The following is a 13,400-nucleotide window of genomic DNA, read 5'->3' on the forward strand; positions in this document are numbered from 1 at the left end:
TACCACCTGTATGTGCAGAAAAAAATGGAGTAGACGTGAAGTTAAAGCTGCCCACCAGTTGAAGAGTCCTTGGTGCGGAAAAAAAACTTTAGTAATACTCAGGTTTTTTTGTGATTTCTGTTTGCAAATGGTTTCATGGCCTGTTCCATGGAAGTAAATTTCCAACCATTAATGACACTTTACAGGCAGAGATCCCTAGCGGGTATCCATCATGGAGAATTCCTTCTTATGACCTTCCATCTGTAGGGCTGAATTTATCTTTGATGTAATACCACTTGTGTTAATACTACATGAAGGATCAATTTCCCATATGTAATTTTTTTTTCATTTTTTAAAGCCAAGGAGGCCAGGGCAGCCACTCTGAAAGAGTAAACCATCTTATTTCCATTTCCACCTGCAATTTAGAGCCAAGTATTTAGTCCCACTATCCCTAATCGTGGGTTAGATTTTATGCAGGATGATATTCCAGTGAAGAATGTTGGCACTAAAATAGTCACAACCAGTTCAAAACTGGATTCAGATTACCTTAGTGTGGAGTACTGGGATTAAAGGTACCCAGAACCCTGTCCAGCCTGAGGATATTGATTGATTAAGAGGCAGGAGGTAGTGATGGCCTGTGTATTGCCCACAGCACTTCAGATGTATCTTTTCTAGGGCGGTTAATGATGATCAACAGTTCTCATCCCTCACAGATAGCTGGTAGCTGTGTAGGGCTGTGTTAGAGGCTAGGTTTTAGGCAGGGTACACAATACTGTCCTGAATGTCCTGAGAGCTACCATTTCTGAGTTAGCCAGAGGTTCGGGTGCAGTCAATCCAGAAGCTGTCCCTCCTGTGATATATATTCCCTTTACTTTCCATCCTGTGTGCCTGACCTTCATGCCCACAGAACTGCTTTTGAAAAGCAGCGCAAGAGTCCATGGCTTCCATGCTCCATTTTACATGGGACACGATTTATGAGTAGAAATCTTTTAAAATGGAATTTCATATGCATTTCCTTCACTGACAGGTTGGCAAACATCTTATAAATCACAATTCAAGTGCCAAATTCCCTGCCAGTGATCAACAGATTTTATCAAGCTTTTATAGCCTTCAAAAGCAAGTTCCACAGAACTTGTTCTAACTTATTATTAACTTGCTATTAGAAAATACCATTAAATGAGCAATATTTGCTACAATGCCATGCACACAAACCATCTACAATACCTGCAAATAAATTACATCTTCTGATCTAAAACTACATATTCCTTATTATATTCTTGGAAGAATGGAGAAAGTTACTTAGTTACAAAAACACCACAAATCCTGTGCACCATGTAAACTGTCTCATTTTATGTACTGACTTTCTTCACATCTGTGCAAATAAAACCATTGTTACAAGCACAAAGAGCTGTGGCATACAATACATGCAGCTATGAAACCATGAGTGCTGCTATGTGTTGAGTCTTTAAATGGAAGTGGCACATCTGCTTTTGGCATAGGAGTGTAAATCAATCCAAGATGTTTATTAAAGAGTCAGTAACGACCTGTCCACACGCTTTTTCTTCCATCCAGCCTTGGGTTTGTTCTCGCTTTGTTATTTTCCTGGCAGTTAAACATGGGCTCTGCGAACTGAAAGTATGTGGTGTTTCTTCACGTACGGATAACATAACATGTCACGTAATATTGAACAAGTATGTGATGCGGACTGGTTTGGACAAAAATGTGAGCTAAAATGAGGTGGGGAGGAAAAGGTAAGTACAAACAGCTACAGAACAGTGACTGAAAGGTTTGTTGCTCTGCAGTAAGGCAACTGTGTTTCCTAATACCTTTCGAATTAATGAGACCTAGATTTGATTTCATGTTCCAGTTCTTGGCCATTAATGAGCAATATTTGCAATAGTGAAGGATGGTGAATATTTTCGTAGGGAAGTCAATAACTGACTTTGCATTTGCTGAAGGTATTTATACCACTGGGAACTCTACCACTGGGTCTACCTGAGCAGGCCTGGTAGGAGTACAAGCCTTTCAGCTCTTGCATGGGTTGACCAGCAGGAAAGTCAAAGTAATGTTGGCACTGGCCAATACTGACACTGCAAACTGGCCCTTTTTGTGAGCAATTGCTGGTGTATTCAGCACAACCTCTAACATGTTCCTTTTCCACAGACTGAGGAGCTCTAGGGCTTGCTGTAGAACAGCAGTCCAAGGACAATACCTTTTGTGGGCAGCCTCCTTGTTCGGCTACCTGCATGAAGCAGCACTTAAAAGACTGGACCTCAGGATGAAGGCAATGGATCTGGGTCTGACAGTAGAGCCTGGGCCATGCAGTGCTCCTTCCCCTTCCATCAAAGAATGCACAGTAAAACATCCTAAGAAAGGGAATCATCAACAGCTAGGCAGGAGGAGCAACCCATTCTGTGTCCCAGTGAAGGACCTACTTTGTAGCATGTCTGAGTAACTAGAAGTATAAAGATGGATGTTTTATTCTTGATTTCCATATGGGGAGACTGTAACAGTGATGCTGTTCTTCAAATGCATTGAAGGAAATCAGACAAGTCCTGTCAGATACTAAAGGAAGGCTCATCTATTGGAAAGGCAGTATCTCTTTCATATGATGGCAGTGGAAAACCACTGTTTTAAGATATAAGATCGAAAAACAGACTGTTTGATGGGAAATGGTTCAGGAAGGCTTGTTGTGCAGAAGAGGGAATAGAGGCTGCTGGAAGTGTGCCACCCAGTGTTTCATACTTGCACATTTAATTGACTAGATGGAACAAACATCTTCTGTAATTGTTCATTTCTTCTTTGTTAAAATGGGCAGGATATATTAAAAGGCTGTATTCCATATGAACATTTCAGTGATAATGTTACCTATCAGCTCTGTCCCAGAAGTGTCTAAGATTGCAGTAAATTTGTTAATTGGGCATCTTATCATCTGTAGCTGAAATTCAGCTGCATGAGTGACCCAGGCAGATTTGCTCAGCAATACAGAACATATCGGGACAAAATTTATACAGCGATTTCTAGTGCAGGCTAGAATTATCTTGATCAGACATGTTACAGTATCTTGTTAAAATATTTTAGCCAGGCAAAAAATATTAATTAAATTAAATCAAAATACTCAGGTAGCCCAGAAAAGTTAAAAAAGAGAAAGTAATGCTTTCTCCCCTTTATTCCACCCACTCTTAAGTTTCTCCTTTTAATTTAATTTTATTCCATATGCCTGATAATGGGACTTTGTGGAACTGAACCTTTTGCAAGTCACTGTGGCAGCTTTTTGGAGAATACCTCAGACAGGTCTCTTAATTTCCATTTCATTTTGTCTTTCTATGGCTGAAAGATTGTTATTTAAATGAATGCTTTCAAGCTCCAATTTTTTAAATGCAAATGTGTACTGCTTCCCTGCTGAATTGAAACCATCAATATTTCTTTTCCCCTATGAAAAGCAGGATAGAAAGTAATATTCTCAGGGCTGAAGGTGAGTTGGGATGTTACTTTTGTGTGAATTTAAGCTAAAAAAGGGCGATATGTACAATGGTGAAGTATCAAAATATTGGCTCAATCTTCCTTCTCTCCAAGATATGATTAAAGCAGTTCTGTATATTTTAAAGAACAGCTGATGTAGGGAAGGTGCCAAGACACAGCAGACCAGTCACACTCCCTCAAAGCTTTCTGTATAAGCTGCTTAGGGGAGCGCACACAGAAGTGAGACACTACTTGCCTCCAGCAATCTTATACCATCCTTGCTTTTGGAAGTTGTGATGCATTTTAATTAGAAAGTAGGTGTCCTCTCATTTTTAATTTTTTGGAAGCTCTATTCCAGGAACCATTGTCTGAACTTACAGGACATCTTAGAGGGAGTAGCAAAGAAGGTAAAAAATAATAAATCCTTGGCTTCCTTGAGCATATACTGCATGCCTGTCTTCAGGCTATTCTTTTAGCTATAATGTCTAGAAATGTAGGGCTTTTTTAAAATCTGTGAATGTGGAAGTTCTCCAGTAATCACATGCCTCCTGAAGCAGGAGCTTTCTGCTCATCAAATATTACATGATATGAAAAATACCACATCCCATGCCCCCAGCATCAAAAGGGTTGGCAACACCTGAGTTGCATCCATCCCTGACCTCTGCCTGCCAGACCAAGAGGCATGTGATGCTGAAGCACATGGATTGTCTCACCCCTTCTCCCATTGGACAAGCACTCATCTTGCAGCAAAAAATGCCACAGTCCATGCCCAGTAGCACCAATGCCAGCAGTATGAGCAAACAGACCTCAGAGACTGAGCTCCCCTTTTAATCACAGAAGTTGTTGTTTTCTCTCCGCGTCAGTGGTTGTTGTTCCAGCCCAGGCTTTTATATATGTTATTCCTGGACTAATGAAAACTTGAAGTGCTGTTTGCCCTGCAATACCGGATTTATGGATGAGGAGACAACTTCAGCTTGCCAGGTGATAATTTGGCACCCTTATTCAGTGTTAAAATCCCTACAGCTGTAAATATTTATTTGATATGAAATATACTCCAGCTAACACATTATCATATGAATAAATCTAACCTTAAAAAAAAAAACATGTGCTCTCCATCTTTTATTCAGTTTATAAAATTCTTGATTCTTGCTCTCCATTCTGTGCATTCTCAGCTTATTACTGAGAAAAGCTTTATTTCTTTTCTAATACAACATTCTGCTTCTTGTATTTCACCTCTTACAGCTTTTGCAAAGTTTTGATTTGATAGGACAAGCACAGTGAGGGCATTAGGACCACGAGAAAGACGCACACATTGCTCTGTATTATGTCTGGCAAAGTGCTTCCTGACTGAGTGCCGTAGTTATGTGTGAAACAAAGTCAGGGACCGACTACTTCTCATCTGTTGATCACAGTTAACTTGAAGCCTCTGAACGGGGGAGAGCTGTCAGATCTGCTTTCAGAGATAAAGTGCTTCAATCCAGGCAGCAATTGGAAACTTTGAAGAAGCAGGATCTACTCTGGAAAGAAACTATGAGAAACGGGACTTCTTTCAACTTAGAATTTTTAAAGGGGGAAAAAAAAATCAAAGCTTTAGCTACTCTCTCAATCAGCAAAGCATGCACTTTCCTCACTAAGCTGTGACTCCGTATAATAAAGGATCTACTTTATCTCACTGGATCCATGCTACATTTTACTACAGTAAGTACAATAGGAATGTTATATTTTTTTTTTCTGTAAATAGTGAGGAAAACATGAAATGGCATCAGTGAAATGTGAAGGGAGCAAAAAAAATCCTCTTGCCAGATAGTGAAAACCAGGGCTTTTGTGCAACCCGAGGACTGAAATCTGAGGAAGATTCAAGTGATATTTAACATGACCATCTGTATCATTTTGTCACCAACAGTATGTTCTTGAGGAAGAAGTGCAGATATGGATCACGTAAGCTGCAGTTTCTCTTGTTGTTTCTGATGCTGGGTTTTTTGCTACTGATGGTTACAACGCTGAATCCACCTCCCAGCACCCAGAGCAAGGAAGGGACTTTCCAGCCTGTGGAGTTCAACCCCCGGGAAGGGTATCAGATGGACTTTGTGGAGACCCAAGAGATGCTGGAAACCCAGGAGGAGAGCCAGCAGTATTACCCTTTGGATGGTCTATCGCCTTTCATCTCCCTGCGGGAGGATGAGTTGATCATGGCCGTCGTGTCGCCCACCGGCAAAAGGAACCACAGCAAGGCCAGGAAGGGCTATCGCGTGGTGAAGCAGCAGAGCAGGCGGCCGGAGGGGAAGGCAGAGGGGGGCCCCGAGTCCCAGCCGCTGTCCCTTCCCCTGCAGGATGGACAAGGGGCTGCTGCGGGGGAGCGGCCGCTCGGCCTGGAGACGCACGGCTTTAACGAGGTGCTCAGCGAGCGGATCGCGCTGCGCCGGGACCTGCCTGAGGTACGACACCCGTTGTAAGTAAAACACCCTATTTCACTTCTGGGGGAAAACCTGCCTCCTTCCCCGCCGCCGCGTCCCCCCGAACCTCTCCTCCTGCAAACCCCGCACCTCTCTTCCTCTAGACCCCGCGTCTTTCCTATCGAACTCCCGTCCAGGTCGGGCGCTCCGCTCCTCAGACCAGGGACGCTCCCAGCCTCCTTCGGGAAGCGGTTCAAGCCCTCAGAGCGGGCGGCAAAGGTGCAGGGGGGCACGGTGCGGGAGGGGCAGCAGGGGCTCGCTGGGCGAGCGGAGCAGAGGCACGGAGCACAGCGCCCGTGGGGGCGGTGTGGGCGCTGCTGTGGCAGCCCTGCACCCCCGGCCCGGCCCCGCTCCGGCTCCGCTCCGGCGTGCCCTGAGGCCGAGCGGGCGGCAGCGCCCCCTACCGGCGCCCGCGTCACGGCAGGTGCCGGGGGAGGCAGGGCAGGGAGCGCCCCGGGCCCCGCCCTCCTCCGTCCATCCGTCTGTCCGTCCATCCGTCTGTCCGTCCGTCCGTCTGTCCGGATGCTGGGCTGCAGAGCGGGAGGGAACCCGCGCCGGACTGGGGAGCAGGAGAGGCGGCTTCCCTCCTCGGCCAGGCCCCGTCTCAGCCCTCCTGTCAGAGCTATGGGGTCACTGGGCTTGCCAAGTGATGAATGAGTGAAGAGTTGGGGCTTTCAGCTCTTCCAGAACAAAAATGGCCCGATGGTCACTCGTAAAAGTGGAGCCGACTCTGCACTGGTGTGGCCTCACTTTAAATAAATATCGTGTGCAGTTTTGGGCCCCACAATATAAGAAAGATATAAAGCTATTAAAGAGTGTCCAGAGGAGGACAACGAAGATGACAATGGGTGTGGAGGAGAAGCCATGTGAAGAGCAGCTGAGGTCACTTGGTTTGCTCAGCGTGGAGAAGAGACTGAGCGGACACCTCATTGCTGTCTACAGGTTCCTCACAAGGGGAGGAGGAGGGGCAGGCATGGATCTCTTCTCTGTAGTGTCCATGACAGGACCCGAGGGAATGACCTGCAGTTGTGTCAGGGGAGGTTTAGGCTGAATATTAGGTGAAGATTCTTCACCCAGAGGGTGGCTGGGCACTGGAACAGCTCCCCGGGGAAGTGGTCACAGCACTAAGCCTGACAGTTCAAGGAGAGTTTGGACAATGCTCTCAGGCAACCCTTAGGGTGTCCTGGGCAGGGCCAGGAGTTGGACTCAATGATCTTTGTGGTTCCTTCCAACTCAGAATACCCTGTGATTCTGTGGCAAGTATTGAAAGGAAACTCCTCGGAGGAAGGAAGGTGGAGATTGGTGTGTCAGACAAGCTCTACCAACACCACCATAACCTGTCAGCAGCCAGGCTGTAAGGCCACTGTGAAAAAATGTTGCATTTGAAGGCCCAGGTGTTACATTTGAAGTCTGGAGACTTGAGAGCCAGTTGCCCCAGCAGCCCAGGAGGGGCTGCTCATCACACTTCTTGAAAAGGATCTGAGGTATATCTACTATCAAGCTGTCCCAGGGAAAGTTCAGGTTGGACATTCTTTTCAAAGAAAGGGCAATTAAACACTGGAATTAAATGTCCAGGGAAGTGTGGAGTCACTGAACCTGGAAGTATTTGAGGAAAGACTGGACATGGCACATAGTGCTGTGGCCTCACTGAGAAGGTGATGATCAGTCAAAGACTGGACTTGATGATCTCAGAAGTCTTTTCCAACCTAATTGATTCTATGATATGCTTCCCTTCCCAGGGGGAGGGCAAGGGATGTGTGGTGTCTTGTCTCTTGTAACAAAAACAATTGTAGTCTTCTCCCAGGACACAATGGAAAGATGTACTGGAAAACATTTTAAATCAGACACAGAATAAATTTTTTTTCTAGTGTTCATTTTCACATGTTTAAAGACAGCTGGCAGCTCTAATTTAAGGGTACAGTCTCAAAGAAAGAGAAATGAAAGTGTTTTCTGTACTTATTGACTAGGTTCAGTGTTAATTTGGTTAACTCCATTAAATAATGACATGGTGATATTATTTCAGTTATTTTTTGGCATGCTTCACTGCTAACTCTTCAAACTTTGTAATGTTCAAAGGAGGAATGACTGCCCTGGTTTACTGCCTTTGGTGGAAAGCCAAAAAACAGTTTTACTTTGGCAGCTGAAGGGCCATCCAACAAGGTACAGCTTTAGTTAATTCTGATCTTGGTTTAAGCCATGGTCTCAGAGCTCCTGGGTGGATTTTGCTGTCTCACTAGTTACAGCCTAAAGAGATCTCAACACCACAGCTTAGAGAGCCCAGAAACCCCAGATGTCAGCATCTGAGGCTGATTTAAATCCAGATCATAAACCTGGAGCAGAGTATGTCTAAGCCAGGCCTGTCCCTTATGGCACAACACACAAACCACAATGATGATTTTTAGGTGTAGTTTACTCTGGGGACCTGGCTCACAACTGTGTCAGTCCAGTTTTACAGCAGTGTAAAAAGAGAGCAAACCAGAATCAGATTGTGTCTCTATTTGTTTTGCATCATGTTGTTCATCACAATGTCTATTATTATTTAATTAGAAGGAAGCCAACCAGTTAGAGATGTTTCAGTGAGTTACCTCCAGGGACTCAGTCTCCCTCATGTCACTTGAAATTGGATGGCAAATACTTCACATAAGCAGTGGCCCATCCTCTGAGGTACCTTCATCCCTCAAAGTGCTTTCTGCTGCTATCAGTTGCTCCAGCTGGGACTGACACTCTCCTGGGACACCTGAATCAAGCCTGCCATTGTGACTTTTATGATGGGGGTTCTGCCCAAAAGAAAGGTCTATTTTCCTCTCTTGTGTTTGAGTGTCAAATGGCAAAAGAAACTCACAAGGTATCTACAAAAGTTTTAAGTTTCATTACCAAAGTATAGCTTCCTCTGGAGTGCTCTTTGGAGCTGAATCTCAATTAAGTATTTTCCTGAAGGTGAGTGGGAGTCCCTGTCAGCTCTGCCTTTGCTTTGTCAGAATTGCTCTCTGTTCCTTGCTGCATGCGACAATTCCTTGTTTTTCACAAATTAGATTAAAACACTATGTCTCATATCAGTCACAGCCCTGACTTTCTGAAATGCCAATTTATGATAGACAGGCTATGAAACTGCTCCAAATTACAGGGAAGGTATTTTTGTATACCAGTACCCTTGTGCATTTTTGTGAAGATTAGATATCTATATTACAAGTCTTTGCCAATCTCCATGGCAACTAAGCACTCGCCACCAAGGTTATGTGTTCAAGTACTGTTATTTTCAATTCTTTTCCAATTAAGATTTCACAACAGCCTTATTTTCTTAGTATAACCATGGTGCTAGCAACTAGGTGCTAATAGCTATAGAATGTTTCTGGTTAGAAGCTGCCTGGTAGTAAAAGGACTACATCAGATCTTCACTTTTCTTAATTATTTCTTGATTCTACTGCTTGAAAATACTCACTCTCAAGTCATGAGAGTATTCTTTTCTTGATCCTGATGAAAATGGAAATAATCACCTACATGAAATTGTGATGCAACAGTATTGTTGATTACACAAAATTAGTAAACCAAGGACAATATAGATTAATTACAGTGTAAAAATCATCAAGAAAATTTTCCTTTCTATGCAAAAAAAATAATATGAAATATTGAAAAATACAATAAATTATTAAGATTGTGCTAATTTTAAATATATATTCCCAGAAGTGCATCTGTAGTAACCATTTATGTGTATTCATCATTAAATCATTCAGACTATGGAATCTCTTAAGTGATTAGCAGCTTTGTGTCTGGATAGTGTCTAGCAGCATAGAACCTCAGTCCATGAATGGAAACACTAAGTAAAACACTAATAAACAGAAATACTAAAATTATATCCCTTACATGAATTTTGCTGAGTAGCCAATTGTTTAACAACCACTGTAAAATCTGTATAATTATTTGCTTGGCAATACAAAAATGTCAAAATAACAATGGGCTACATTCAACCAATTGTGTAATTCCTTGAAGAAATTCTTGCTGGTGGAGATTAAATGAGTTAGGACACTGAATGATGCTATTTGCGAAATAAAAAGATATTTAAAATGTGCTTTCTAATGTCAGCAAAGTGTTAGACATAGTGTTTGCATATCTACAATGGGCATTTGAAGGCATTTTCTGGAAAATATGCACCCTCACACCAGAATAGATGGTTTTCATATGCAGTTTCTGTAAGGACAAATGGGAAGTGTTTGTCATCTTTAAATGTTTGAGTTATTGTGGTGGTTTAACACTGGCTGGGAATTAAACTTCCCCCTGTTCCCCTCTGGTGAGGGAAGGACAAAGGAGAGACTGTGGGCTGAGATAACAATTTACTGAAAGCAAACAGCAATGGAGTAAGAAACGCACAGTGACAGCAACAATACTAATAACAAAAGTTAGTACAAAAAGAGCAGGTGCTTTACACACAAAAGGCATCACCACCTTGACTTAGCTCTGCATGGCCACTGAGACAAAGACAAGGTGTCTCAGCAATGGTAGTGGTTATTCCAGAGACAAAGACAAGATGCCAGGAGGATGTTCCTGTGGCTTGGCAGTGTATTTTAGTTATACCCAAGACCAAGACAAGATGGTGGGCCCTCTCCTTACCCAGTGCCATGTGGCCTCCTGAGACAAAGACAAGATGGCAGACCTCCCTGCAGGCAGTGTTCCCCAAGCCCAAGACAATGAAAAACAATGATGGAACAAACCCCCAAAACTGGATTGTCCACATTGCATCATGCCACCCACTTCCAGACTGCTCTGCTGGTTCGATTGCACACTGACTCCCAGCTGGGAGTCTCATTCAGCAGTGATTAATTTTCATTGGAAAAGCAACCTGTACAAACCTTATACATTTTCTTTCTTAATTGTATCTATATTTGTAATCATGGCCCATATAAGGATCCATGTCATTGCCATAGAGGACTGAAATGTTGGCTTCATTCACTAGGATCTTGGTCAGGTAATCCACAGGTATAGTGATGTGTTGTGCAGATGAGTTATTCCATTTTTTAGTCTTAATGGTACTGCAATTGTTTGCTCTTTTCTCTCTTACTTGGGAAAATGTGGAAATTAGTGGAAGGTGGCTGACCTGCTTTATCCCTCATTCTGCTCTAATTAGCTTCACTTTTTCTTTATGTTTTCGACTGTTTCTGTTTGAGGTCTGGTTTTTGAGGCAGACAGAGCAGGAAAAAAAACTATCCCAGAACATAGGAACACCTTCCTCTTTTTGTATTATAATTTTGATAGTGCCATTCCCATATTTTCACTTCATATTCCAGTTTTGGACACCTTAGTACTTCTTTTTCTTCGAAGTGAGTTGAGATCTTAAACTGCTCTCCACCCCTGAAGGTTTAGGTGCTGCTTGCAACTTTGCTCTGAGAAAAAAAAATAGCCATTTGTTCCAGTGTTTCCAGTGTCTTCCTCATTTCACCCATTCAGGTGCCTACAGCAAAAATATGACTCCAGTCTGCCTACTGCTAGTGTCATCATCTGTTTCCATGATGAAGCCTGGTCTACTCTGCTGAGAACTGTGCACAGCATTATGGATACAGCCCCAAAGGCCTTCCTCAAGGATATCATCCTAGTCGATGATCTCAGCCAGCAAGGTAGCTCCCATTTCTCTGTATGTGAGTGCTTTTTTCCAAAACTTTGGGGAAGAAATTGTCCTCCTCCAAGAAGTGTGAGAAGTAAGGAGAAGGCAAAGAGGACTCTCAGGAAGCGAGCTAAGCACAGCCCAGAGCCCAGGTTTCACTCTCCATCCCTACAATTTAGCATAGCCTTTCAACTTTGAAATATGTTTCTGTTTTTCCCCCACATCATTTACAACCACTATGAACTTTCTTACTTTAAAATAAGATCACAGTATGCAAATCTTAGGATTCCCACTGGACCACATCTGCTGTCATAATTTCCAGACTTGGATTTTGGCTGAAGCATAGAGTGGAAAAGTCCACATTGCTAAAGTAATCTAAAGTGCTTGGGAAAGCCAAACACCTGTAGTATCTCACTCTCATCTGTGTATTTTATGTGATGATGAGAGCATCCACCTTTTGCTGAAAACAGGAAAGGAGGCTATTAAGATTCCCACAGGAACAGCTTCATAACTTGTGAATCTCAGTTTCCATTAGTCTCCACTTCTCTTTGACGTTATGGTGCTGTAGAAATATTTGAAACGTGTCCTGCTTGGCCATTTAAAACAAATGCCCCTGTAACATTTTACCAGCAAGAAGTAGCATCTCCTACTACCTTGTTTCTTTTCTATAACAGCTTGAATTAAAGCTAAAACATTTCAGTGACTGTTCTGTTTTTCACAGGGCCCCTGAAGTCAGCTCTGAGTGAATACATCTCTAAGCTGGATGGTGTGAAGCTCATCCGGAGCAACAAGAGGCTTGGAGTCATCCGAGGTCGGATGCTAGGAGCTGCACGGGCTACCGGGGATGTGCTCATCTTCATGGATTCCCACTGCGAGTGCCAGAAGGGCTGGCTGGAACCCCTCCTGGCCAGGCTCTCCAGCAGCCGGTAAATATCTCTGGGTATGCTAATTTTTGCTGAAAGGGACATGTTTGGAAAGTGTTGGGTAGTTTTTGTAATCCTCCCTTGGTTACCTTCTTGCTTCTGATCACATCTCTTTTATTTTCCACCTTATCAGCCTATGCATCACTCGGATATGTGGGAGGCAGGATAGGTCTCACAGCTGATAACCCTCACTTTATACCCAGTGTAAATTTCAGGATTTGTATCCAGTTAGAGCTTAGAAACTTCAGAAGGCTTCCTGGTGGTCTGAATTGAAAAAATGTTTCAGTCTCAACCTGTTTGTAAATCGGCAAACATCCACCAGAGAAGACTACTGCAAGACTCCACTGGTTTTACTTTTTAGCTGTCTCAGTGATGGAGCCAAGAATAAAATGCTTTGTCCTCCTGAGCCAGTTTGGCTGTGTACCAGCGTCACCTTTTGGCTGCCATTTCTCTTCCACGGAAAAAGCCCAGACTTCCAGGGCAATCTAGGCAGGTCCAGCTAATCACAGGTACTTTCACTGACCCCGAAGTAACAGAGTAGGGTAGAGATTCATATTTCTGAGTATTTCATGTTTAGGGTTGTTCTTAGGCCTGCTTTCTAATGTACAGCTGAGCTCATCTATGCAGTCCTATGAAGACATTAAAACTACTGCAAATGTTTCTAGGCTTACAGGTCAGTAAATCTTTTATTAAAGGAACTTTTTTGAAAGAAAAATTTGTACATTAACTTGTCACTTGGGAAAAAAATAATTGCTAGAGAGGGTAAAAAAAAAAAAACTTTAAAAATCTTACTAGACTGTTAAATAGTTATGCTAAACACCTTCAAAGGCTGTTCCCAAGCACTGGAAGAAGCTGGTTTTATGGCTTATTATGTTTGCTTACAAGAGAATTAATGTAAGCTTTTAGAAATTATTACATCATTTGAGTGAAAACATTAAGAATACTGAAAGCAAGAGTAACGCTGCCCTAGAATGTCCGGAATATTATTTT

General features: G+C 43.0%; 1 protein-coding gene across 4 annotated transcripts in view; it reads left to right on the forward strand.

Moving 5' to 3' along the window:
- The first annotated feature begins 4,261 nt into the window (after positions 1-4,261).
- The window catches only part of GALNT15 (polypeptide N-acetylgalactosaminyltransferase 15), a 29,482-nt gene continuing 20,343 nt past the window's right edge, over positions 4,262-13,400 (forward strand). For 2 of the 4 annotated variants that reach the window (XM_053939545.1, XM_053939552.1), the window contains exons 1-4: positions 4,262-4,422; positions 5,345-5,890; positions 11,334-11,500; positions 12,209-12,413. In XM_053939545.1, the coding sequence (XP_053795520.1) occupies positions 4,397-4,422; positions 5,345-5,890; positions 11,334-11,500; positions 12,209-12,413 (944 nt within the window). In that variant the 5' untranslated portion in view covers positions 4,262-4,396. Of the gene's footprint in view, positions 4,423-4,963; positions 5,140-5,344; positions 5,891-11,333; positions 11,501-12,208; positions 12,414-13,400 lie in introns of those variants that run through there. The other 2 variants (XM_053939562.1, XM_053939572.1) reach the window with 2 other exon arrangements.

The sequence above is a fragment of the Vidua chalybeata genome, chromosome 1 (assembly GCF_026979565.1).
Source record: "Vidua chalybeata isolate OUT-0048 chromosome 1, bVidCha1 merged haplotype, whole genome shotgun sequence".
Classification (NCBI taxonomy): domain Eukaryota; kingdom Metazoa; phylum Chordata; class Aves; order Passeriformes; family Viduidae; genus Vidua; species Vidua chalybeata.